At 44.4% G+C, this 26,541-nt stretch overlaps 1 protein-coding gene across 1 annotated transcript; it reads left to right on the top strand.

Moving 5' to 3' along the window:
- The first annotated feature begins 16,713 nt into the window (after nucleotides 1-16,713).
- MPV17L (MPV17 mitochondrial inner membrane protein like) lies at nucleotides 16,714-26,037 on the top strand. The gene is made up of 4 exons (XM_032328521.1): nucleotides 16,714-17,176; nucleotides 20,128-20,198; nucleotides 24,258-24,287; nucleotides 24,575-26,037. The coding sequence occupies exons 1-4, from the start codon at nucleotides 16,867-16,869 to the stop codon at nucleotides 24,752-24,754; spliced, it is 591 nt and encodes a 196-aa protein (XP_032184412.1). The 5' UTR covers nucleotides 16,714-16,866; the 3' UTR covers nucleotides 24,755-26,037.
- Nucleotides 26,038-26,541: the final 504 nt, after the last annotated feature.

Here is a 26,541-nt window from a genome sequence, read left to right as displayed (position 1 = left end):
GCTGACGTCCCCCGCGGCCGCGGCCGGCGGGGCGGAGACGAGGAGGAGCTGCCTGGCGTCGCCGCGGGGTGGGAAATCTGCGGGGCCGGGGGAGGCGGGGAGGCGGGGAGGCGGGGCGGGCCCCTCGGGTGGGCGGGGCCCCTCGAGGGTGGGCGGGGCCCTCTGGGCTTCCGTACCTGGCCGTCGCGCCGGCCAGCCCTAACGTTCCCAGGTGAAGGGGGGAGGCACTGTGGAGTCGTTCCCAACACTCAGAAGCCCCTCGCGGGCTTCGGGGTAGACATATCATAACCGCCAGTGATCACTCCTGCGCTGAGAGTCTGGAAATGCTAGTGACGCACCTGTACTTCCGGGCCTAGGCTTCCAAGCTGTCCCCACTGTCAACATCCCTCAGGAATGGAACAGGCCATGCACCACGGAAGGGCGGGGCTGGAGCGCGCCCCCGCGCCTGCGCAGGATGGGCCGTGGACTAGGCGCCCCAGGAGTTTGCGGGGCTCCAGGTGTAAGGTTCTCCAGTGACGCGTGCTCCAAAAAGGTGCTGGTGCGATCCGAGGTATTTGTCTCAGATCCTCCCGCAGGATCCAAGACGGAAAAGACTTGGAGACAGCTGGTCCAGCTCCCTCCCTTATGTGGAGCCGTAATTATGACTTGTCGGGTGATGATGATAATAATAATAATGCAAATAATAATAGTCCGCTGCTCCTGTTCCACTTTATAGTACAATGACCCTGTGATGGAGAGGTCGTTATCCATTTCCCAGTGCCCGTCAAGGTGGGATCCAGACCCAAGCACCCTCACTGCGGCGCCTGTCCTGTATGCATCCTGCCTCCATAATCTCTCCCCTTCTTGCCGTACAAGCCTGTTTCTCACGAATGCGAGAGGGCATGTATTTGCTTATTCCTTTAATGAGGAAGACTGCAACAGACTTGTCTACCACGGTTGCAGCCGCTAAAGCACTTCACCAAAGACCGATGACGTTACAACCACAAAACCATCCCCTTTCTCGCCTTTTCTGTGCGCGTCTCTTCTGAAATCTGCGTAAATGACTGGGTCGCATTTTCAGTGTAGTAATTACATGTTTTGTGCTATCTAACTTGTGTTTGGTAAATTGCCCAGTTATGTTAATAAAATTGTTTTCTACCGAAAGAAGCCTTGTGTGCCGGTTCAGAGCAAAACAAATCACTTTTTCCAATTTTTTATGAAAATGTTTAGGGACCCTTGGGTGGCTCTGTCGGTTAAGCATCTGCCTTCTGCTCGGGTCATGATCCCAGGGTACTGGGATGGAGCCCCACCTCTGGCTCCTCGCTCAGCAGGGAGCCTGCTTCTCCCTCTGATTGTCGCTCCCCTGCTTGTGCTCGCTCGCTCACTCTCTGACAAATAAATAAAATATTTTTTTAAAGGAAAGAAAACAGTCAAACATTTAGAAAAAAAAGAAGAAAGAATTGGGCACTGAACAGCCACGTGCCTACTTTCTAGATTCTACAATGAGCATTTCCCTGTATTTGCTTGATTTTGTAAGCATCTAATCTATTCATCAATATGTCTTCTGTTTTGATACACTTCAAAGTTGCAGACATCAAGATATTTCACCCCTGAACATTTCATCGTGGATATCATTAAAATTTCGTAATTTCTAAAGCCGCTAATGCAAAGCCAAGTGTCTTTGCATTACCATACAAAGTAGATTGTACAAAACAGAAACTAGAGAGATGAAACTAACATTTTCTATTCTGAAAGTAAACTTTAAAACATGAAAATTATTCCCCCCATGAAAAATGGGAATAACTGGTTTAATATTTACCCAAAGAGTACTGCCTTCGGCAGCACATACACTAGTATTCACCCAAATATATTTGTCGGCTGCCACCTTGGACAGTATGAAAGTTTTAAGTGATTTTTTTTAAAGATTTTATTATTTTATTTGACAGAGAAAGCTCACAAGTATTTGCCAGAGAGGCAGGCAGAGAGAGAGGGGGAAGCAGGCTCCCTGCTGAGCAGAGAGCCCAATGCGGGGCTCAATCCCAGGACCCTGAGGTCACAATCTGAGCCCAAGGCAGAGGCTCAACCCACTGAGCCACCAAGGGGCCCCTTAAGTGTGATATTTAAAGACATGAAGAGTGTTCACTTTTATTTCGCGAAGAAATAAAATTAAGTAACAAAAACCAAGAGGTGGAGAGGATAGGAGAGCTGGTGCAAAGGGCAATAAATTTCCCACTTTATAGAGGAAGGAAACAGTAGATTCTTTCTAAATTAAGTAACAGATACAAAGATTTTTTATTTACAAAATAGAAGGCAAAATCTATGGAATGGGAGTGGGGGGTTAGAGATGAAAGAAAAGAAACTGGCACTATCCCATTTTATATTATTCTGCATTATCGGAATTTTTACCATTAGTATTTCTCTTATGAATTAAAAAAAAAAGTTAAGTAAATTACCTGTAAAAAATAGATTTCAATCATTCTTTAAACCTTACCTGGAAATTTTGGACAGAAGTCTGCAATTCCTAAAGGCAACTTGAGGTGGCAACGCTGAGACCTTGCTTCCTTAGCTTCGTCAAGTTCATGAACACAGTTAAAAAAAACAAAACAAAAACAACAAAAACAAAAACAGGTTTTATTGTTAAAATATAGGAAACCGCTTAAAAGAAATGGATTGTCCTTGACTAACACCCTATAATCACCATCCCCTCCCTGAGAGGAAACTTCTCGGACACCCCATAAGTCCTCTGGGAGCCCCTGCCCAAAACAAATCTGGCTCCCCCCAACCCCAAGAAAAAATAACCACTTTCTGACCTTTACAGCAATCATGTCCTTACAATTCCTTTGCAGTTTTATCACCCAAATGTGCATCCATAAACACTATAAAAATATATCCATAAAAATATATACATAGTTTCTTAACATAGTCTCTCTTTATATTTTGTCATATATTTATATATGTCATATGTATGTCATATATATATTCATATACATATATGATATATATAGTCACTTTTAATCCATAGGTTTTCCTATATCTTTTCTCTTCCCTTTACATTTGATTTGTTGAAGACATCAGGGTTACTATTCTAGAATTTTCCTTAGCCTGGATTTTCCTCTGTTCTCTGTATTTCCTGCAAATCGGTATATGGATCTAAGGCGTAATCAGGTTCAGGTCTGAAGTTCTGGGACCTACTCAGAGACAGCTGTTGTTCTCTTCATCAACAGGTTTGTAGGGCGCCTGTGTGGCTCAGTTGTTTAAGCAACAGCCATTGGCTCTGGTCATGATCTTGGAGTCCCAGGATTGAGTCCCGCATCGGGTTCCCTGCTGGGCAGGAGTCTGCTTCTCCCTTTGACCCTTCCCCTCTCAAGCTCGCACACTCTCTTTCTAAAATTAAAAAAAAAAAAAAAAAGAGGCATGTGCTACCTGGTTTTCTCTTTTTGTGTTGTTAGCAGGCGCTAACATTCTTTACTTTACATTAATTCTGACCTAAATGAGAAAAGCTGTGAATTTTCTCATGCCACCCACATTTTTATATCCAAGGAAGTTTGCCAAGATATGATTCTTATCACCCTTTCGTGGTTGTTTGACGTAATTTTAGACTTGTAGGAAAGTTGCAAGAGGAGTACAAAGAATTCTCTTAAACTCTTCACCCAAATTCCCCAAATGTTTTAATGTTCTCTTTAAATGAATACATGAATACGAACACACACATATTTTTTCCCTGATTCATTTCCTAGTTGGTTGCAAATGATGTCCTTTCATCTCTAAATAACTTAATGATATTACTCTATTCATATTTGGGCAATTTTCCCAGTAAAGTCCTTAATAGAAAGTCTGGAATAGGGGCACCTGGGTGGCTCAGTTGGTTAAGCATCTGCCTTCGGCTCAGGTCATGATCTCGGGGTCCTGGGATCAGTCCCGCATCAGGCTCCTTGCTCAGCGGGGAGCCTACTCCTCTGCCTGCCTCTCCCCTGCTTGTGCTCTCTCTGTCAAATAAATAAATACAATCTTTTAAAAAAATTTTTTTAAATAAAGCATTAGGAAAAAGTCTGGAATAGTGTGCCCTTGAATAGTTCTTTTGTCTCCATGTATCTCTCAACAGGTAGTAGTACAGGTCAAATATTTTGTAGACTGTCCATCAATGGGGGTTTCCAACTATTTTTAAGAAAATCCTAATGTTGATATTTAGAATGCTTTGTGATTTTCCTCCATAAACACCTTGTATGGACCAGAACCCCACCTGATAGAAAAGTAGATGAATTTCTTATTATTCACAAATCTCAGATAATAAATAACGGTGTTTTCCTCCCAAGAAGCCTACAAAAAGTTATAAAAGCATTCTTTCAACTGTAGACTTATAAAGCAAAGGTATAAACAGTAGATTACGCAGGGGCCAGCTTTTCCCTGGTTCATAGACGAACACACCCTACGAGCTCAGATCCTTGACCTAAATCAATCTGGGCTCTCTGAACCAAAGAGCTCCTCAGGCCAGTTGCTTAACATCATGCTGTTTTTGCTTCCTCATCTGAAAATTCAGGTTACACTCCTCTTTTCGTGCTCTTCAAGCATCCTTGTGGCCTTTACATCAAAAAACAAGCAAACATCCACCTCTTCTTTCAGTTACGTTTATGGTCTCAATTTTCCTCACACATGTACCACCAACTCATTTCTTTTTTTTCTTTTTTAATTTTTTTTTTTATTTATTGGACACAGAGAGAGAGAGATCACAAGTAGGCAGGGAGGCAGAGAGTGGTGGGGCGGGGGGAGCAGTCTCCCCACCGAGCAAAGAGCCCGATGCAGGGCTCGATCCCAGGACCCTGAGATCAGGACCTGAGCTGAAGGCAGAGGCTTAACCCACTGAGCCACCCAGGCCCCCGCCCACCACCAACTCATTTCAATCCGTCTTCATTCCACCCAAACCTCGCTAAAGTCATCCCCATCCATGATACACAATGTGTCCACTGCCTTGGATCCAGATAATGGCCTCCTTTTGGAAACTGAGACTCCCCTTGTCTCCCAGGATCAGATCTCTCGGTTGTGCTCTCTGCCTGCCTCTTCTGCACCCTTCGTCCTCCCTTCGACATTTCATCGCTGGATTTCCTCTTTTCTCCCTCTGCCTTGTGTCCTCCGCTCTTTCCCTCAACATCTACACCAGTGTTGTTTTCAGACTGACAGTCAACTCGCTGATGAGTTGTGAAATCAATTTAGTGGGTCGTGACTAGCAATTTTTGAAAAACTGAAATGGAATAGAAAACATCACGGTGCATTACGGGGAGGAGGGATAATTAGGAAACGATCCAAATGTCCATCAACAGGCAAAAAGGAAAATACTTCTTGCCTACCTGTGCGACTCCAGCCCTATGAATACTGAACACCATAAAAGCCAGCATTTTCTGTAAGGATCCTGGTGGCACACAGTAATTATTTCAGGCTTTGGGGACCATTCAGCTTGTCACAACTTTGCAGAGCATAAAGGTACTCATAGACAATATGGGAACAAATGGGCCAATGGTATGTCTCAATAAAACTTTATTTATGGACACGATTTTGAATTCCATACCATTTCCACACTATGAAATATTCTTCTTCTGTTCCCCCCACCACCCAGACATTTTAAAAATATAAAGTCATTCTTAGTGCTTGTACTTTTTTTTTTTTTTTTTTACACTCCTCGGAATTTTATGTAAATAGTCGGTGGGCCAGATTTGGCCCATAGACCATAGTTTGAGGACTCCTTCCCTAAATGAACCTCAGAAACATTATGCTGGCTGAAAGAAGCCAAATACAAATGAAGACATACACTGTGTAATTCCAATTACATGACATGCTAGGCAGTGCAGACTCACCTGTAATGACAGAAGGCCAGGGATGGAGGGGAATTAACTGCACATGAGTGATAGAAATTTTTGGAGGTGATAGAAATTTTATTTTTTTTTTTTAGATTTTATTTATTTATTATATTTATTTATTATGATACAGAAGGACACAGTGAGAGAGGAAATGCAGGCAGGGGGAGTGGGAGAGGGAGAAGCAGGCTTCCCACTGAGCAAGGAGCCCAATGCGGGGCTTGATCCCAGGACCCCAGGATCATGACCCGAACCAAAGGCAGATGCCCAACAACTGAGCCACCCAGGCACCCAAGAAATTTTTATTTTAAATTGGGGTGGTATACAGAGGTATACGCCTTTGTAGAACTAATTGAACTGTACGTGTAATATGGATATTTTTAATTATATGTAAAACCTACTTCAATAAAGATGATTAAAAATTATCAGAGTGTATCACATGCAATAAGGGTCACCATGTTTCTGAAACTTGTGACCCCGTTACGTACATTCATAGTTGGGCGTCGAACTCATTCTCTTCGGCCCACAACAAAGAGCTCCTCGACATTTTCCTTCCAGGAAAGTCACCATCACCCGCCAGGGGGTTTCTCCTTCCCCAACCTCTTCCAGTCCTCTTAAATATCCCTCACAGCTGTCCCCCTCTCAATCCCCACACTTGGACGGAGCCATACCGAAGCAATCTCTGTAGCCCCACCATCCTGAACACACCCACCAGAGTAGCCTGTTAAACAGGAAAATCGGATCCTCTGCTTAGAAACCTTGGGTTGTCCAGGAAGTGAAGCATGCCTCTACAAATGCCCTTCACCTGGTCTACAAATATGGTGGGGCCTCTTTCCACCTCCTTGGACCTCAGCTCTCATTTCTCCCTCCTCCCCCTCCTCCTTTTCCTTCTTCTCCTTTTTTAGATTTTATTTATTTGAGACAATGAGAGAGAAAGAGAGAGAGGGAGAGAGAAGCAGGTTCCCCATTGAGCAGAGAGCCCGATGCGGGGCTCCATACCAGGACCCTGGGATCATGACCTGAGCCGATGGCAGAGGCTTTAACCTACTGAGCCACCCAGGCGCCCCCTCCTTTGTGCTTCTAATACAGCAAGCTCTTTCCTGAGAAGTGGTTTTCTTTAACCGGATTGTTCTTTCCTTCCTTCCCCTTGTTAAAACGTCTAACCTCTTCAGTAGAAGCTTAAGCATCATTTTCTCAGGGAAATATCCTAAGTGTTCGTATAGGCAGTTGTACTCCTTCCGTGTACTTATTAGCACAATTGTAATTATCTGCTTAATGTCTGTCTCCCTTGATAGACTGTAAATGTTATTTCTGCAGAGACAGAGTCTGTCTGTAATATTATTTTGTCCCCAGTAACTAGCAGGTAGACTCTAAAAACGGTTGTGGAATGAATGGATGGATGGATAGTGAATCTACACCCTGGCACAATGGAAAGATTTTATTTCCAGACATATCCAGTGTTTCCAATCTGGTTTTAATGAGTATTACATATGAAAGACATTCCATGGGCCAAGCAAGCAATTTTACATCCCAAGTCTCCTCCATAGCCCAGTGTCTGGAACATAGTGAGAGTTTGGCAAATGTATGAATTTGTTTATTGAATGAATGAATGAATGAATAAATGAATTTATTGAATGCATTAATTCAACAAATACATTCTCAGAGTCCACTGTATGCCAGGCAGTCTTCTAAGTATCAGGAATACAATGATTAAAACAGTCTCTGCATTTGCGAATCTTACATTCCATTGGAATGAAGAGATAACAAACAGCTCTGTAATATTAAGTAACTGAAGGGCACCTGGGTGGCTCAGTGGTTAAGCCTCTGCCTTCAGCTCAGGTCATGATCCCAGGGTAGTGGGATCGAGCCCCACGTCCAGCTCCTTGCTCGCCCAGAAGGCTGCTTCTCCCTCTCCCACTTCCCTTGCGTGTGTTCTTTCTCTCACTGTGTCTCTATCAAGATAATAAATAAAATCTTTAGAAAAAATATATTAAGTAGTCGTAAGTGCTATCAGAAGAACAGCAGGATAAGAGAATAGAGAGTAAATTATGAATGAATCCATCCCTCAGGCTATAAATTCTGTTCCAAAACATGGAGAATATTGGTTCACTGATAATTAGCTGGAAATAAAGGAAAATTAGCCAAACCAGCCACTACCATGGGCAGTTTATCATGACTTTTCAAGACCTTGAGGAAGGCATTCCCATTGATTTTTCTATTACTCAAAGGACCTTTCTTTGATGTTTGAGCAGTTCGTGCCATTCACAGACCTATTATCCTCCAAATATCATGTGAGCAGGATTGGGCATGAGGTCTTGGAAAATCTGAAGCAGGTGTGTTATTGATGCAGTCATACGGCAAAAAAAAATTTTAACTGACATTTTAAGCTCCATTTCAACTTATGTTTTAAGACTCTTTCCTCCCTAAAGTAAAACTTTAGATGATACTTAATATTTTAGTTGACATGTTAAAAAGGTAAAATAGTGTAAAAAAGATAAATTCTACCTTTCGTTTGTTTCAGATTTATTTATGTTTTATGAAATAATTCAGCCTTCTCTGAAACTTTGTGTCCCAAAAGATAATGAACAAAAACATTTATAGTAATTAAAAAGGAAAAATGTGCAAATGGTCAATAAACACACAAAAAAATCAACATTACTACTGATCAAAAAATGCAAAAATCAAGTGAGATAGCATTTTAGCTTATTAAAGTAACAAAGTTTTTTTTGTTTTTAATAATATCTACTGTTGGGGCGCCTGGGTGGTTCAGTCCTTAAGCATCTGCCTTCAGTCAGGCCATGATCCCAGAGTCTTGGGATCGAGTCCCACATCAGGCTCCCTGCTTGGCGAGGAGCCTGCTTCCCCTCTCCCAGTCCCCCTGCTTATATTTCCTCTCTCACTGTATCTCTCTCTGTCAAATAAATAAAATCTTAAAAAAAATAATATCTACTGTTAGAGGTGCCTGGGTGTCTCAGTCAGTGAAGCAACTGCCTTCGGCTCAGGTCAGGATCTCAGGGTCCTACGATTGAACCCCACGTTGAGGGCTTCTGTCTCTGCCCCTCCCCCTACTTGTGCATGTTCTCTCCCTCTGTCTCTCTCTCTTGCTTTCTCTCAAGTAAATATATAAAATCTTAAAAAAAAAAATCCACTGTTAGAGTAGAAGAAAATAAATACACTTATTCGTTACTGATAGAATTTCAAAACGCTACTAAACCTTTTATAGGTCCCAATGACACTGAACAGAATGCAATTTGGGAATTTATCATCTTCTGACTCCAAAATGCATTATTTTTGCTTGCTCTGTGACAATGGATCTGGGCCCTGCAAATATTTGCTCCTTGTCAGCTGGTGCAAGGTTAAGTTTTATCAGTAGAGGGCGCCGGGGAGCCACTGCAGGAAGAAAGGGTTTGGATTCCAAGCTCTTCCTGGTTCAGTGCCCAGCTCCTGCAACTGGTCTTGAATGTGAAGAAAACTACTGTGTGTCTCCTCTACTCAATTCTCTATTACAACACTACTTCATTTCTGACACCAGATGTGTGGGTTTTCCATTCACCAAGCCATTTTCTGTGTCCTACCATTTAACCCAGTTCTGACACTGTCTACCCAGACCTCATGTGAGATCCCACAAGGTTTCAGTCCCACAGCTTGTCCTCCCCCTCCAGATGCCCAATGCAAGAGGGTTGTTTCTCTCTAATCCCATGGTCAGTTTCCCTGGTAACCAAACCCCCACACCTCCTCCCATTCCCCAACCTGCCCCTGCCCCAGAGGCTTTCCAAAATCCACTTCATTCACAGAAACCCCCTGGTTGAAAGGGGCTTGTTATGGATAATAAGACACGCCTTTCAACTTCAAGGCTCTGGGGCTATTTCAGGAACTGAGGACAAAAGACCAAATACTGTAACAAAAAAAATGCTCTCTTATCGCTCAGGAAATTCCAAAAGTTTTAGGAGCTCTCAGTCAGAACCAGAATGAGGACCAAATATATATTTTTTATTATAAATCACAAGATCCCATGTTGGCACCCCCAGCCCCCAGTGGTTTTGCAGCAGAGTACCCTGCCCCATAAAAGCTTACCCTAGAGGGCAGATTTCCAGCAAGTGCCACCGGCCAGCAGGGCACGATAGCCACTGACATTGCCATTCTATGAGCCAGGGCTGTGCCCTCCCAGCAAGGTCAGGGTATCAGCCCTGGGAGGGCAGAAGTGTCTTCCTTGTCTGTTTTATTTCCGTCCCGGCGGTAGCGCTATCCCCGTACAGCTGCTCCTTCTAAACTCTAGACTTCTCGTACTATCCAAACCCTTGTTATTCCAATTCCCCATGAACAATTCTGCACAGAGTCAATCCTCATTATCTGTGGATTCCATATTTGCAACTCAACTACTTGCAAAAGTTTATTTGGAAGCCCAAAACCTATCCTCCTAATACTCCTGCTGTTACTCAAAGTCATGATTCCACATTCGCTAATTTAAGTGTTCATAGCAACTTTATAGAATATAACTACTTTGAAAAATAAGAATTGACTGTATTATACTTCCTCCTTTTTAAAAAAGATTTTATTTAAAAATTTTTAAAAGATTATTTATTGGGGCGCCTGGGTGGCTCAGTGGGTTAAAGCCTCTAGCTTTGGCTCAGGTCATGATCTCAGGGTCCTAGGATCGAGCCCGGCATTGGGCTCTCTGCTTAGCAAGGAGCCTGCTTCCCTTCCTCTCTCTCTGCCTACTTGTGATCTCTGTATGTCAAATAAATATATAAATATATAAATAAATAAATAAATCTTTTTAAAAAAAAGATTTATTTATTTATTCGACAGAGAGAGAGAGAGATCACAAGTAGACAGAGAGGCAGGTTGAGAGAGAGGGGGAAGCAGGCTCTCTGCTGAGCAAAGAGCCCAATGCGGGGCTCGAGCACAGGACCCTGAGATCAGACCCGAACCAAAGGCAGAGGCTTAATCCACTGAGCAAGTCCAGGTTGTCACATCCCTAAAAATTTTTTTATACAGTTTATTTATTTATTTGCCAGAGAGAGAGCATGAGAGAGTACAAGCAGGGGGAGCAGCAGAGAGAGAGGAAGAAGCAGAGTCCCTGATACGGGGCTCCATCCCAGGACCCCAAGATCATGATCTGAGCCAAAGGCAGACAATTGATCAACTGAGCCACCCAGGTGCCACTGCTTTCCCTGCTCTAATTACGATGTGACTTCTCTCTCTGATCAGATCAGACGGGTAGAGTACTAAACTCCTTCCCAGATCGGTATTCTACTAATTAGTTATTTCTTCCACATATTAGTAGAGTTATACATTTCCTATAGTAACTGGAGTTTCAGAGGTTCAAAAAAAGCATAATTGGAGAAGAAAAGCCTTCGTAATTAATTCACCTTTTATGTGGAAATTCTTAATTCATTTGTATTTTGAATAGGCAGTATCTTTTCAGCTACCTCTAATGTTGGGTTTTTCATGATTTCAGATTTTAAAATTTCCTCTTTTTAATGCATTTAGGAGGACTTACTTGCAAAGCTATTTCTTTTTTTCCTAAAACTTAACAATGGAAAATTAATGAAATAAATGTAATTGCTCTATTATCCCACACCAACTGTGGGCAGAATAGTTACTTAAAATAAAGCTGGTGAAAACAGAGTTTCTGAGCCAGAGAAAGGCTCTACTTCAAATATTTCTTCCAAATGGCACCATTTCAAAGTACCAAGTTGTAGGTTGGAATCTCAAGTCCACCATCCCTGTGGAGAAATCCATGCAAATATTTTAGTATTCTATTGGGGGAAGGGCAGAAGGCTGAGGAAGTGTTCCAGACTTGCTAAACGAGAGCAAAGAACAGATACAGCTTTAGCCTCAGTGTTTTGTTCCAGCTCTGGCCAACATCAAGGTGTTCTAAAACCCATCCTATGGATCCAAGCACCTTTCCCATAATTTGTGTCAATGTCAAGTCAATGTCAATGTCAAGGGTGTGAGAGTTTCCTGGGTCCTAGAGACAGAAATTTTAGGCATGGCTTTTTCACATTAGAGCTGAGATGTAATGATTTCATGACAGAATTGCTTACAATGTTCTTGCTTAAAGGAGAAACTGAGGGGCACCTGGGTGGCTCAGTGGGTTAAGGCCTCTCTGCCTTTGGCTCAGGTCATGATCTCAGGGTCCTTGGGTTCCAGCCCCACATTGGGCTCTCTGCTCAGTGGGGAGCCTGCTTCCCCCTCTCTCTCTGCCTGCCTTTCTGCCTACTCGTCATCTCTGTCTGTCGAATAAATAAATAAAATCCTTTACAAAAAAAAGAAGGAGAAACTGAGGTTCTGGTGGGAAGCAGGCTTATAGCTTCTTCTCTCTAATGTCCCTTCTGACCTTCTCCAGCTGGAGCACCTGTCCTTTATCTCTGAGTGCATGTTCAGACAGGGAGTAAAGTCATGGCGGTGCCTCACTCTTACCTCCATCATTTCAACCCCATTGCCCATCCAAATAAAAATAAAATTTAAAAAAGATTTTATGTATTTATTTGAGAGAGAGACAGAGTACGAGCAGGGGGAGGGCTTAAAGGAGAGACAGACTCCCTGCGGAGCCGAGAGTCCAATACAGAACTCGATCCCAGGACCCAGGATCATGACTTGAGCTAAAGGCAGACGCTTGACCAACTGAGCCACCCAGATGCCCTCTCTTTTCTTTTTTACTTTTGAGGGTTAACTTTGACTGACTGCTTTCTCTGCTTTTTGGAAAACAGCCCTGTCTTGAAGCCTTTTAAGCATAGAAGCCTTCCGTTTGTTAATAGAAACTTCAGAGAAATCTTAAAGAGGAGATAGAAGATTTTAGACACTGTGGCCCACAGGGTGGTTCTCACGAACTCCCCTCACTTAAATAATAGGAAATAATCACTATTACAATAAGCTTCATTGTAGGGGTGCCTGGGTGGCTCAGTCATTAACCGTCTGCCTTCGGCTCAGGTCATGATCCCTGTGTCCTGGGATCGAGCCCCACATCAGGCTCCCTGCTCCGCGGGAAGCCTGCTTCTCCCTCTCCTGCTTCCGCTGCTTTTCTCTCTCTTTCTCTGTTACATAAATAAATAACATCTTAAAAAAAAAAAGTTTACAATAAAATTCACTGTAATCATTCTAATGTATTTTTAATGTGATCCATAGCCGTTCATTGAGACTCAGCTCCCACATCAGAGCTTACTCCCTGCTGAAAGGCCTCCTCGAAAAATTCCTCTCTTACATTTTCACAGAGTGCTGTGTTCTCCAGCTATCGCCCACTGTTCAGGGATCTTAATGTCACATGGAATGCGTTGCCTCGTTATTGCCGGAGGGCTCCGAATCACAGCGGGCCCAGATGATGAAGCACCGATGTAATGAATTAATTTATCTTAGAGCATCTCCTCCTGCTTGAACGCTATGCAAGTCCTTCAGCATTTGTTTGAGCAATAAGTTGTCCTTAATAATCGGATTTTTTATTGTTTTAAAGAAGAGACAAGTGTATTACAACCCATGTAAAACCATCTCAGCTTCTCAGTATTTATTTCTCTTTCTTTCAACTCCCATTAAGCAAATACGTTGAGCTGCTTGATAAAGACGACCATAGATTTTGGAGGGTCTATGTCCCTGCAGATGGTTGGCATTTCCCCTCCCTTCCTGGGTTTCTAGGAATGAATGGGTTGATGCATTGGATGCTTTGTAGGTAACAGACCCAGGTGTGGGTTCCCCAGGATTGTCGGCACCATGCTCTGGGGTGCCAGATTTAGCAAAGTAAGCTTATAAAACAGAGAGTGCTCCGTCCACTTTGAATTTCAGAGGAGCAGGATAAGCCTAGCCCAAATATTGCATGGGGTATACTTATACTGAAAAACGTATGCATTGTTCATCTGATAATTTAAAGTTAACTGGGTCTCCTGTATTTCACCTGACCACCGCCCTAATCGCTCCCCACCCCACTTTCCTGCTTCCGGTCTCCAACCTTGCTCTAGTATTCTAACAAATTTGGTCAAGGGAATGGTGTAGGAACCATCAGGGAAATTTTCTTTTTCTTTTTCTCATAACAAAGGCCACAATTTCTTCTAGGCAGCTATCAGGCTTTTTTTTCCCCTATATTTTATTTATTTATTGACATACATAGATCACAAATAGGCAGAGAGAGAGAGAGAGAAAGAGAGAGAGGCAGGCTCCCTGCCCAGAGATCCTGATGCGGGGCTCGATCCCAGGACCCTGGGATCATGACCTGAGCCGAAGGCAGAGGGTTTTTAACCCACTGAGCAACCCAGGCACCCCAGGTTTTTGTTTTTTAATTAACATATAATGTATTATTTGTTTCAGGGGTACAGGTCTGTGAGTCATCAGTCTTACACAATTCACAGCACTCACCATAGCACATACCCTCCCAAATGTCCACAACCCAGCCACCCTATCCCTCTCCGGCCACCCCCCCCCCACCCCCCCCCCCCACCACCCCCCCCCCCCCCCCCCCCCCCCCCGGCAAACCGCAGTTTGTTTCCTGAGATTAAGAGTCTCTTATGGTTTGTCTCCCTCCCGATCCCATCTTGTTTCATTTTTTCCCAACCTACCCGCCACGATCCCCTGCCCTGCCACTCAAATTCCTCCAATCGGAGAGACCCTATGATAACTGTCTTTCTCTGGGCAATCAGATTTTTTTAAAAGGCATTGCAAATACAAATCCTTGCCACAAGTGCATAGTTTGCATATGCTTGGCATATCATAGTGCTCGAGAATATTGATCTATTGACTGACTGAATGAAAAAGTGCCAGGGCAACAGAGAAAATGGGCAATTTCATTTCAGCTAACATAATCAATGGCTGTCAGAAGCGATCAGAAGGTTTACAGAGAAGGAAAACATGATAAGGGGGTACAGTAGGCCGAATAATGGCCCTCTAAAGATGTCCACGCCCAAATCCCCAGAAATACTTTATTTTACACAGCAAAAGGGACTTCGTAGATGACCATTGAGGTAAGGATCTTGAGATACGGAGATTATCCTGGGTAACCCAGATGGGCTGAATGGAATCACAAAGGTCCTTCTAAGAGAGAGACAGGCAGGTCAGAGTCAGAAATGATCGTGCGACAGCAGAATGGGGGTGGGAGGGCGGCCTGGCTGCTGACTTTGAGCAAACAGAAAAGGTCAAAGAACACAGAAATTGGCAGATTCCTAAATATTGAAGAGAATGGGTGTATTAGCCGACCAGGGCTGCCAGAACAAAATACCACAGACCAGGTAGGTGGGTTAAAAAATAAAATTATTTTTCTCACAGCTCAGGAGGTTTGAAGTCCAAAGTCAAGGTGCCAACTGGGCTGGGTTCTCTGGAAGCCTCTCCCCTTGGCTGGCAGGTGGATTCCTTCTCTCACAGGGTTCCCGCATTGTCTTTCCTCTGTGCGTGCACTGCCCTGGTGTGTCTCTGTGTACACATTTCTTCTTCTTATCAGGACATCAGTCAGATCGGACTAGGGTCTCATTCTGAGGGCCTCATTTTTCACTCAATTACCTCTTTTTTTATTTAAAGATTTTATTTATTTACTTGACAAAGATCATAAGTAGGCAGAGAGGCAGACGGTGGGGTGTGGGGAGAAGCAGGCTCCCTGCTGAGCAGAGAGCCCGATGCGGGGGCTGGATCCCAGGACCCTGGGATCATGACCTGAGCCGAAGGCAGAGGCCTTAACCCACTGAGCCACCCAGACACCCTCAGTTACCTCTTTTAAAGGCTCTATCTGCTAAACCATCACATTCTGAGATACTGAGGGTTAGGGTTCCAATATACCCAATTCAGCCCACAACAATAAGGTGGACAAGTGGAGGAAGTATTCAAAACAACCCATTAGTCCCCCAGAGTGATAGTAACAATGCAATGCAATGCAGAGAGATCCGGGCTTGAATACCTGGAGAAAGAACTTTAGTGGGACAACTGGCAATGATTTGAATGAGGTCTGTAGATTAGGTAACAGTATTACATCAGCGATTATTTTCTGGTTTTGATCATGGTACTACGGTTATGCAAGATGTCAGTATTTAGGGAAGCTTGGGTGATGCCTATATGGGAACTCTGTACTATTTTTGCAACTTTTTTCTAAGTCTGGAATAATTTCGAAATGAAAAGTTAAAATTAAAACAAATTCAAATGAGGGGCGCCTGATGCTTTCCCTCTCCATCTGCCCCTTCCCTCTGCTCACGCGTGCTTTCTTTCCAATAAAATAAATCTTTTTAAAAAATTAAAATGAAATAAAATAGGAATAAAATGGGTAGAAGGGAGAGAAAGAGAATAGGTTTGGAGGCGTCAGGGAAGGAAGAAAAAACAAGGAAGACTGAGTTCCTTGGGGTCAGAGATGGTACCTTGAGGTCCCCATTGGACACCCCCCCCACCCCCACCCCCCACCCCCGCTTTTGGAACACTGCCTAGGAGCTCAGCATGTTTTGCGAGGCAATATTCAGCGAGTCACGCACTGAAGAGAAGGCATTAGGTCCCTCCAGCCTCCCTTCCCATTCACGAAAGGCTTCATATTTCGGGTTCCGGATTTGTCTCCTAAATGACAGGACACCGGACTGCGTGCGTTGGAAGCATGAATTCTTTGCATATAAACATTTAACATACACCGTCCTCTGGGTAACTGGATTTTGGTATCCCTTCTTTCGCACTTTTCTTCCCATCTCGTTCAACCTTTTTTTTTTTTTTTAGATATAATTTACATACCATAGACTTCAGCCCCCAAAGAACCGCACACCCCGTCACTTCGCATCCCCCCCACCCCCGCCCACTCTCTGACAACCACGGGTCTATTTTCTGTCGCTAAGCATTAGCCTGTTCGGGACATTTCATGCAAATGGATCATGCATTCCGTGGACCGACCGCATTTTTAAAGCACAGCCCCATAATGGCTAGTGGCCAGGGGATTGGACGGCGCGGTTTGGGTGTGCTCGGGGCGCCCAATGGCTCGGGAGCATCTGGGAAGACAGGTGCAGGTGGCGGAGGCGGCGCGGAGGGCAGGGCCGGCGGGCGGGCGTGGCCCAGGGAGCCGGCGCGGCGGTCGCTGGCGGGCGCCCCCCGCGCGGGCATGGCGGCTTGGTGGCCCGCGATGCTGCGCGCGGTCCGGCGCTACCCGTGGCCCACGAACGTGCTGCTCTACGCGGCGCTCTTCTCCGCCGGCGACGCGCTGCAGCAGCGGCTACGGGGCGGTCCGGCCGACTGGCAGCAGACGCGGCGCGTGGCCACCGTGGCCGTGACCTTCCACGCCAACTTCAACTACGTGTGGCTGCGCCTGCTGGAGCGCGCGCTGCCGGGCCGTGCGCCGCGCACCGTGCTGGCCAAGGTGCTGTGCGACCAGGCGATCGGCGGTCCCGTGGCCGTCTCGGCCTTCTATGCCGGTGAGGGGCTGGGATGGGGCTTAGGGGCCAGGGCGAGATCCGCCGGGGGTAGGGGAGCAAAGGATCCAAGGTTGGGTGGACTGGAGGCAGGGGCTGGCGGGGCCCAGGGCTGGGGGCGGCAGGGGACTGGGATGGAGCGGGAGCCGGGGGCTCTGGGATCGACTAGGGCTGGAGGCCGTGGGGGGCGGAGGTGGAGGCAGAATTTCAGGATGTTTCCTGAGAGGGCCAGGGTTGAGGTTCCAGAGCTAAGTCTGGGAACCAGAGATAAAGTGGGAGAAGTTGAGAGGTGGTGCCCCCGGGGAGTGAAGGGGTTAGGGTCCCGGATTGCAGCTGGGACTCCAGGGTTGAGTATAAAGGTTTCAGGGGGGCCTGGGGCATCACCTAGAACTGGAGGGAGGCAGGGGCTGGGGTTCCATTTCCTCCTGGAAAAGGTCCACATGAATGTCGAGGCAATCACAGCCTGTGGCCATGGCGGTTGCCACAGCTGTGACCCAGTCGTGGGACCGGGCTGTCCTGCTCCAAAGAAAATCCCCTCCAGGGACTATGGGCCTCCTTTCCCCTGACAGACACTCCTTTTCAACACACCAAGCAAATGCAAGGGGCCTCAAGACCATGGGAGCAGAGCAGGTGGAACCTGTGGTAGTAACAGATTCCCCCAGAAACTTCATGCTCAAGGCCTTAGTCCTGCTTTGGTAACAAGATTTTCCTTTGGGGTTCTGTCCCTCTGTGAAAATCCAAGAAAATGTGAGTGCACCTTGGACCGTGCCTTGGAGAGCTCTCTGCCTGTGAAAGTCCTGGGAGGCCACTCCTCAGAAAATCGCCCTGGGGCCAAAGGCCAGACTTTGGGAATCCTCCTTAGGGCCTTAAATACCAGAAACAGTGGGTGGGTTTCTGTGGCCTCCACCCTCTCTAGCATTTTCAATAGCCTGCAAGGGAGGGGGTGGGGGCTGTCATCAATTCCCCAAGAAAAGCCAAGGGTCCTGGGCCTGGCATTTAGGGATAGAGAAGGTCTAGAGGAGACCCAAGAAGGTCTTCTTTGCAGTAGCTGCTAATGCCTTCTAAACCAGGTCATGGGAGTCACATCAGTGTCTTGAAGAGACCGACACTGCCCTTTGGATCTTATTTTGGGGAGCCAGGTCTGGTTCCTTTTCTCACAAAGCCCAGAGGAAGCATGAAGGACCTGGGAGTCTCAGCCAACCGCAGGGTCGATGGGGTCCGTGGGGGTAGCGACATCCAGGACCCAGGGAGGGGCTGCTGCTGGGTGCCTGGTCCCACGGTGTGACTTCCAGGCCACATCTGCAGAGGGGCTCCTCAGGTCCATCACTAAAATTACCTTGAACCCTGGTGTAGGAGTTGGGACCTAGGGGCTGGGCCTTTAGGAACTCAAACAACCCAGGAGGCAGATCCTCTTTGTTCTTGCCGTGTTACAGAGAAGGAAACTGAGTCTCCAAGGAGGTTAACCGACTTGCCGGAAGACAACAGAATCCAGATCTCGGTCTTGAGTGTTGTTATGTCTGAAGCCCGGAAGGGGCCCCAGGAGGCCGGTGATTTAAATCTGAGGCTCCTGACTCGGATTCCGACCCAGATGGCTGCTTTGCTTTGCTTTGTAGATTTCTGGCCCAATTTCCTTCCCTCTCTTCGTGTCAAAGCGAAGGGGGGGGGCGGTGGGGCGGATGTTTGTTCAAGGCATTTCCGACTTGGAAATTGCCTATATCAGGTGATCCTTTGTGCTGGAGCCACCTTGGGGAGCTCGGATTGTGATGGAGAGGTCTGGCCTGGAATCCACACCTCGGTTGGACTTGGACTTGGTCCCGTATTAATCTCCCTGAGCTTCTTTTCTGCCTCTGTAACTCCCAGCCTCAGTGGATTGTTTAGGTGGGTGGGAGGGGCAGGTGTCCAATGAAATAAGGCATAAAAAGTGCTTAGTGCTTATTAATTATTATTTAGTGGAACCCGATACTACCAATTTGGGCCTGGGTATTATAAATCCTGTTCTAAGAAGCTCTTGCAATTGACTAAAAAAACCCCACTCATTTCCCCTTCCTCCTAATCGGATTTGAAGGAGACTTTTTAAAGCACTTTTATTTTTACTCCTTTCTAAAATAGGAGGATTTTTGTCTTTGCTCCCTGAATTTCTTCTCAGGGTTGTTGAACATACAAAGTTTTCAGGATGTTTTTAGAAAGGCTGAATTGGTGTTCTGCTTTCACATTCTGATTAGAAGGCTGATGGGAACTTGGTAGTTGCCAAAATACCCAAGATCCATCAGCCTTTTTTTTTTTTTAAAGAAGGAAATTAAATTTTTAGAAATTTATTTATTTAAAGATTTTATTCATTTGAGAGAGAGAGATTTTATTCATTTGAGAGAGAGAGAGAGCATGCATATGAGTGGGAGCTAGAGCACAAGCCAGGGAGAGGGGCAGAGGGAGAGGGAGAAGCAGACTCCCCAATGAGCAGGGAGCCCCCATGTGGGGCTCCTTTCCAGGACCTTGGGATCATGACCCAAGCAGAAGGCAGATGCTTAACCAACCATCCAGGCACCCTAAATTTTTAAAATGTTAAACATTTTACAAAAAGTTTGGAAGGCAGAGGAGAAATCACTGATTGTCCTGCTATCTGAACACTGTGAATTCTCTTACAATTTATATATAACTCATTTATATATAAATACAGATCTTTCTGCTGTCTCTTTGGTACCCTGCTATTTTCACTTCATATTTATCATTCCTTTAAGATTTATCTAGTTTTATTTTTTAAATTCTACTTATTTTTTAAAAAGATTGATCTCATTTTAGAATGGAGGTCATGTTGTTGTCACTGTCAGGTCAGAAGGGACATAATGAACCAGAGGTACTGTGGGTACTTCGCATATGAGAAGAGAAAACTTGAACTGTTACAGTTGTCTTTCTACTGAGTCTTGCAAATTTCCTGTGGTGTGTGTTTTTACAAATAGGTATGAGTATTCTCCAAGAAAAGGATGACATATTTTTGGACCTGAAACAGAAATTCTGGAATACGTACAAGGTAAGACAGACTTTGGAAAGGCAACCAAAATCTTTTAGTATATTTGTAATACTAGATACATTTTAAGAAAACTAATTTTTTTTTTGAAGATTTTATTTATTGAGAGAGAGAGAGCAGGAGAGAGGGAGAAGCAGACTCCCTGCTGAGCCAGGAGTCCAATGTGGGACTCAATCCAGGGACTTCAGGGTCACGACCTGAGCCAAAGGCAGTCGCTTAACCAGCCGAGCCACCCAGGTGCCTTTTAAGAACTATTCTTAAGGGTTCCAATTGGTTGGCACAAGGGTATAGTATTTTGACAGAGAGATCTTAAATTTGTTTGGAGAGAGAAATGAGAAGAAGCCTTAAGAGTGTCTCTAAGTTAGGAGAGACACGGGGGTCTCTGAGTTTTGGTCAGTGTTCATGAAGATTCCTGTTTTTTAAATTTACTCTTGTTAGTGACTACAGTTTATTTAGTGAATTTTGGAGCCAAAGAGGCTATTGCAAAATAGGAAAAGCAGAATGTGAGTGATGAATGGAATCATTACGGAGCCAATGTTCCCAGGTGTCCATTCTGCTGAGTCCTTGTGAAGGATACCGTTCCTCAAGATTACTTCTAGACTTAAAGCAAGTTGCCTGTTGTACTGTTTGCTCAGGGCAAATATTCACACCCCAGTCCAACAAATATTTCTTACCTTATTCAATGGAGATTTATTGAGCAGTATCCGTGAGGCCTGCCAAAAGCAGGGATGCCTTCCATCTCTCGCCAACAGGAAGCTTGATTTTTACTAATCCCAATGAAGTGAAGTTTCAGGATTGTAGAATATACAGACTGGCCTTGGGCTTTGCATGTACTTAATTCCCTATCAGAAGCCGTGCCAAGCCACACCTGCTATTGCCTGTACTCCTTCTGGAATTTTCTGTTGACACTGAGCCCCAGCATCACCATTGTCGCTTGATGGTTGCAGGGAGATGACAGGGAGTGTGGCGGCCACATGCTCAGGGATGGTCCTGTTCTTCCTTTTAAGGGGAAAGAGTATTCAGAACTTGTTACTTCTCCTGGGGCAGAAATTGTGAGCCTGTTGCATCATCCGAATGCGATTTTCTTTGGCTCTATTTTGGAAAAAGGAACATGTTTTCCCACTATGTCATGGATCCTGTGGAGGTGTATACATTTAACATTTAAAAAAAGAGCAAGCGAGCAGAATTGGGGAAGAAAGAGGCTTTAAACGGGGATTTGCAGATGCTTCAAATTCTCCTCCTTTAATGAAGACACACAGGCCCACTTTGTTGGGTGTTGAACGTCATGCCAAGGATCCTGGATGTCGGCAATAGTGGCAAGAGAAACCAGCTGGAATGTTATGGTAACCAAGTTCACATAAGACACAGGGAATGGGAATAGGGATGACCGGAGAGCTGTTGAGGAGGCAGAATCGGTAGCTCTGGGTGAATGGTGGTCGGGGTAATGGGCAAGGACCATCGAGGATGACCCACAGGTTTCTGGCTTGAGTCACTCCATGAGTGGTGACTCAATACTTGAGAGAGGACATAGTGAACCAATTGGAAAAAGAAAGATAGATGATTTCAGTTTGAGAAATGCTGAATTCTAGATGCGTTTAGAATATACAGAGGGAGGGCCACCTGGGTGGCTCAGTCGGTTAAGCATCTGCCTTTGGGTCAGGTCATAATCTCAGGGTCCTGGGATCGAGTCCCCGCATCGGGCTCCCTGCTCAGTGGAGTCTGCTTCTCCCTCTCCCTTTGCCGGCTGCTCCCTCTTGCTTGTGTTCCTCTCAAATAAATAAATAAATAAATCTAAAAAAAAAAAAGAAAAAAAGAATATGCAATGGAGATTTCCAGGTGCACAGAGGAGAACCCAGAGCTAGGGATGTTAGGTATGGGAGAAGATGGGTTAAAACCAGGCTCTCAAGTCAACTTGATCAATGAAACCAAGAGCACGAATGGTAGGAGTCAGAAGACAAGAAGCATCCAAAAAGAATCTGTCACTAAAGGCTTTCTTGTAGCCCAAAGGATATGTGAGTAAGAGGAGAACTGTTTTGTTTTGGTTTTTTTTGCTTTTTTTTTTTGCTGGCAAAGGAGTCAACCCCCTGCCCAATCCACATTCTTGAGATGAAGGTAGAAAGGACACTGCCTAGTTTCTTTGTTGCTGACATGTAGGTACTATTTGAGATTTTGGTTGATTTGGTGGGGTTTTGTTTTGTTTTGTTTTTGTGTTTTGCAGATGACATGCCATTTCTGTCTCTTTCCACAAGCTAGGGTAGGGGGGCTCAGGGGGGCTCTTAGAAATTTATCTGATAATTACATTAATCTCTTTCATCATTTTTGAAAACCTTAATTTGGAAATAATTTCAAACCGATGGAAAAGTAACATGAATAGTTCCAAGAATACCCTTTACCCATCGTCACTGATGGTTAACGTTTTGCCCATTATTACTTTCTGGCCGGATCCATCTATATCCATCCATCTTTCTGTCTGTTTCCCGGAAGCATTTGAGACTAAGTGGCACACAGAATTACCCTTTACCCTAGGACATTTACGTATCTGTTTTCTAAGTATGGATTTTCTAAGAATAAATAGTTCTCTAGGAAGCTCCAGCAGAGTTAGCAACTTCAGTACATTTAACAATGGTAGTGAGCCTTTTATCTCATTCACCCTCCTTCTGCCATTTTTGTCAATCGACTATCTGATGGCCTTTATAGCATTTCTTTTTCCTTTTAGAGATTTTTTTTTTTAATTTTTATTTATTTGACAGACAGAGATCACAAACAGGCAGAGGCAGGCAGGTGGGGGGGAGCAGGCTCCCCGCTGAGCAGAGAGCCCAATGTGGGGCTCGATCCCAGGACCCTGAGACCATGACCCGAGCGGAAGGCAGAGGCTCAACCCACTGAGCCACCAGGCGCCCCTCTTTTTCCATTTAGTACAGGATCCAATCTAGGGTCAGACAGTGCGTTTAGTTGCTGGGCCTCTTTAGTCTCCACTAATTGGGAACTTTTCCTCAGTCTTCTCTTACCTATTACAACACTAATATTTTTGAAGAATGCAGTTCTGTTCCCCCTCCCCCAAACAACAAGAACCAACAAAACAGCAGCAACAACAAATCATTCCCTTTTGGGGGGCATTTTGTAATACACAAGAATGTCAGTTAAATTTATTCTATAGTAAGAAATAATAGAATATATTATTTGCCTTAAATCTTTTTTTAACAACAACAAAAAAATCAAACATTTTAGATAAAATAGAGTCACCTATGGCTCTTATGAAATAGTATAAGATATTATTACTTTTTAAAAAGATTTTATTTAGGGCGCCTGGGTGGCTCAGTTGGTTGAGAATCTGCCTTCGGCTCAGGTCATGATCCTGGAGTCCCAGAATCGAGTCCCACATTGGGCTCCCTGCTCAGCAGGGAGTCTGCTTCTCTCTCTGACCCTCTCCCCTCTCATGCTCTCTCTCTCACTCTTTCTCTTAGTAAATAAATAAAATCGTTTAAAAAAAAAGATTTTATTTATTTATCAGAGAGAGAGAGAGAGGAGAGAGTGAGGAGGGGGAGGGGGAGGGAGAACCAGGCTCCCCACTGAGCAGGAAGCCCCGAGATGGGCTCCATCTCAGGACCCCAAGATCGTGACCTGAGCCGAAGGCAGACACTTAAGTGATGAACCGCCCAGACACCCAAGTAGAACATATTAACAAATCATTCCATGAAGAATGACAAATTTAAAACTTGACTGATGATCCTTTTATAAATATATTCCCGTAGCATTTGCCTGGGCTAACGTATACATATATGTTGTTATTTTGAAAGCGGCAGTTTAACAGAAATGGTGCTGATTCTGGACGCCTTCTCATTCTGGACCTGTGACTAGACCTCCTATAATCGCCTCGCACCTCCAAGCTCTTTGCACTGCTCCCACCCTCTCCTACTGGAGGGACTCGAAGGAGTCTGATGTAATCGGCTTAGTCTGAAATACAATCTCACCTCCGGGTCTTATCTGCCTGGTATTTCTTAATCTTCTGCATTGCTTCTTTGTGATTAAAAGGCATACTAATTGAGTTTTTCTGTATTCCAGAGCGGTCTGATGTACTGGCCTTTTGTGCAGGTGAGTTTCCTACTACTCAGAATGCTAACTAATGGGGGCACCTGGGTGGCTCAGTCATTAAGTGTCTGTCTTCAGCTCGGGGTATGATCCCAGGGTCCTGGGATCCAGCCCTGCATCGGGCTCCCTGCTCGGTGGGAAGCCTGCTTCTCCCTTTCCCACTCCCCCTGCTTGTGTGCCCTCTCTCCCTGTCAAATAAATAAAATCTTTTAAAGAAAATATTTAAAAAAATGCAGACTGATGGCAGAGGTTGACATGGAGCTCTAGAACACTCTTTCTTTCTGTTGCAGCTGACCAACTTCGGCCTGGTTCCTGTTCACTGGAGGACGGCTTACACGGGACTCTGTGGTTTTCTGTGGGCCACCTTCCTTTGCTTTTCACAACAGAGTGGCGATGGCACGTTCAAGTCGGCTTTTGCCTTCCTTCATGTAAAGGAGGCCAGTGCCCTTGAAAGGTCCCCCAAGGAATGAGAAGCCAAGGACTCCCTAGCAATGCCGATTTCTTCCATTCCTTCCTTCTCTCTTCTTTCTCTCCTCCCTCCCTCCCTTCCGCCCCTGCAGGGACTTGCCTACAGATAACAGAGTCTCCTTACCAGTTACTTGCTCCATTTTGGAGACTGACTCTCACATAGACCCCATGGTTTCATTATCCATGAGGACTTAAAATTTTATCCAAACCTTTCTTTTCCCCCCATTTTGGTCTGAAAGCCTCACTTCTCTAATATTTTTACTCCTCTAATTCTTTGGTTAATATTGGTAACAGTGACGTCGTGGCACTTTGCAGTTGCTCCGATTTCTATGCTTATATTTTAATGCTGGTTGATTTAAAGAACGTGTTTTGATCATTTACTTAACGTCGAAAATCTCAGGTTACTCCCCACCCCCAACACATACTTTTGGGTCAGTTTAACTTTTATACCAAAAGTAGTCCTTAGAGAATATTTCTATTTACATAGAGCTCAATCGAAGAGAAGACTAAATGACCAAATTTTCTTCTCTCGAAATACTTTATATAATAATTTATGGTTATACTGATGGTCAGTTCTGTAAGTGCATTTTATGCTGTCAAAAAACGGTATCTGATTGGTGTGTCCCATATGGAATGTATTTTTCAGAGATCTTCTACTTTTGTAATTTTTTAGTTAAGCGCTTTTTAGTTAATGTGTTCTAATTTTGAGCCTATTCAGTTGACTGAAGGACCCCATTTTTCTAGACAATAAGAAATTTACAAAATTTCTGGCTTCTTAAAGACAGGTATTGAATGAAGTTTCTATGAAAATGAACAATTTTTCTTCCTCTGGAAGGAAAAACTCTATTCCATAGATTTCCAGGGAAAAGAGTTACCCCAAATTTCACACTAAGATTATATTTAAAAAAAAAAAATCAATGCTTTCCAGGAGTACCGTGGCTCAGGTGGTTGGGCGTCCATTTCTTGATCTTGGCTCAGGTCTTACTCGCTCAGCCATGAGTTTGAGCCCCAAGCTGCCTCCACGATGGGCGCCGAGCCTACTTAAAAAACAAACAAACAAACAATGCTTTCCAATAAATCGTTATCAGTAATCTTTAAGCTAGACATGAGAAACTGGATCCAGACTTTCAGATTTACTCAGTTTGTCTAACCTCAAAACCAGTGGATCTAAAAATGATATGACTATCTGAAGAAGTTTCAGCAAACTTCACCTAAGAATTGTACCAAAATGCTGCTGCTTCCAGTGAAGTCTTTTTTTTTTTTTTTTTAAAGATTTTGTTTATTTGACAGACGGAGATCACAAGTAGGCAGAGAGGCAGGCAGAGACAGAGGAGGGAGCAGGCTCCCCGCTGAGCAGAGAGCCCATGGGGACTCAATCCCAGGACGCTGAGACAATGACCTGAGCTGAAGGCAGAGGCCTTAACCCACTGAGCCACCCAGGTGCCCCTTCCGGTGAAGTCTTGTACGAATTTTAAGGTGGAAAGCACTGGGATGTTAATAATACATTCATCTTGCAAATTTGTATTTAAGATTAATTGAGAACATACCCTTCAATTTTTTACGCACCTAATTCGTAATATAAATTAATGTAGGTTCTAAGTATCTCATGTCTATGATTTATTTGAATTTAATTGGTATTAACCTATATTACCTTATTGGGACAATAGTAAGGAAATTTCTAGATACCTTCTAAAATAATTTGTTACCTACACTGTTTTGAAAGTCGCTAATGAAACGGAAAAGCTGTTCCATCACACTTAAGACGAATTCTTAAGTTTAGAAATTCATT

The sequence above is a fragment of the Mustela erminea genome, chromosome 20 (genome assembly GCF_009829155.1).
Source record: "Mustela erminea isolate mMusErm1 chromosome 20, mMusErm1.Pri, whole genome shotgun sequence".
Lineage (NCBI taxonomy): Eukaryota > Metazoa > Chordata > Mammalia > Carnivora > Mustelidae > Mustela > Mustela erminea.
This window is presented reverse-complemented; position numbering and strand designations above follow the sequence as displayed.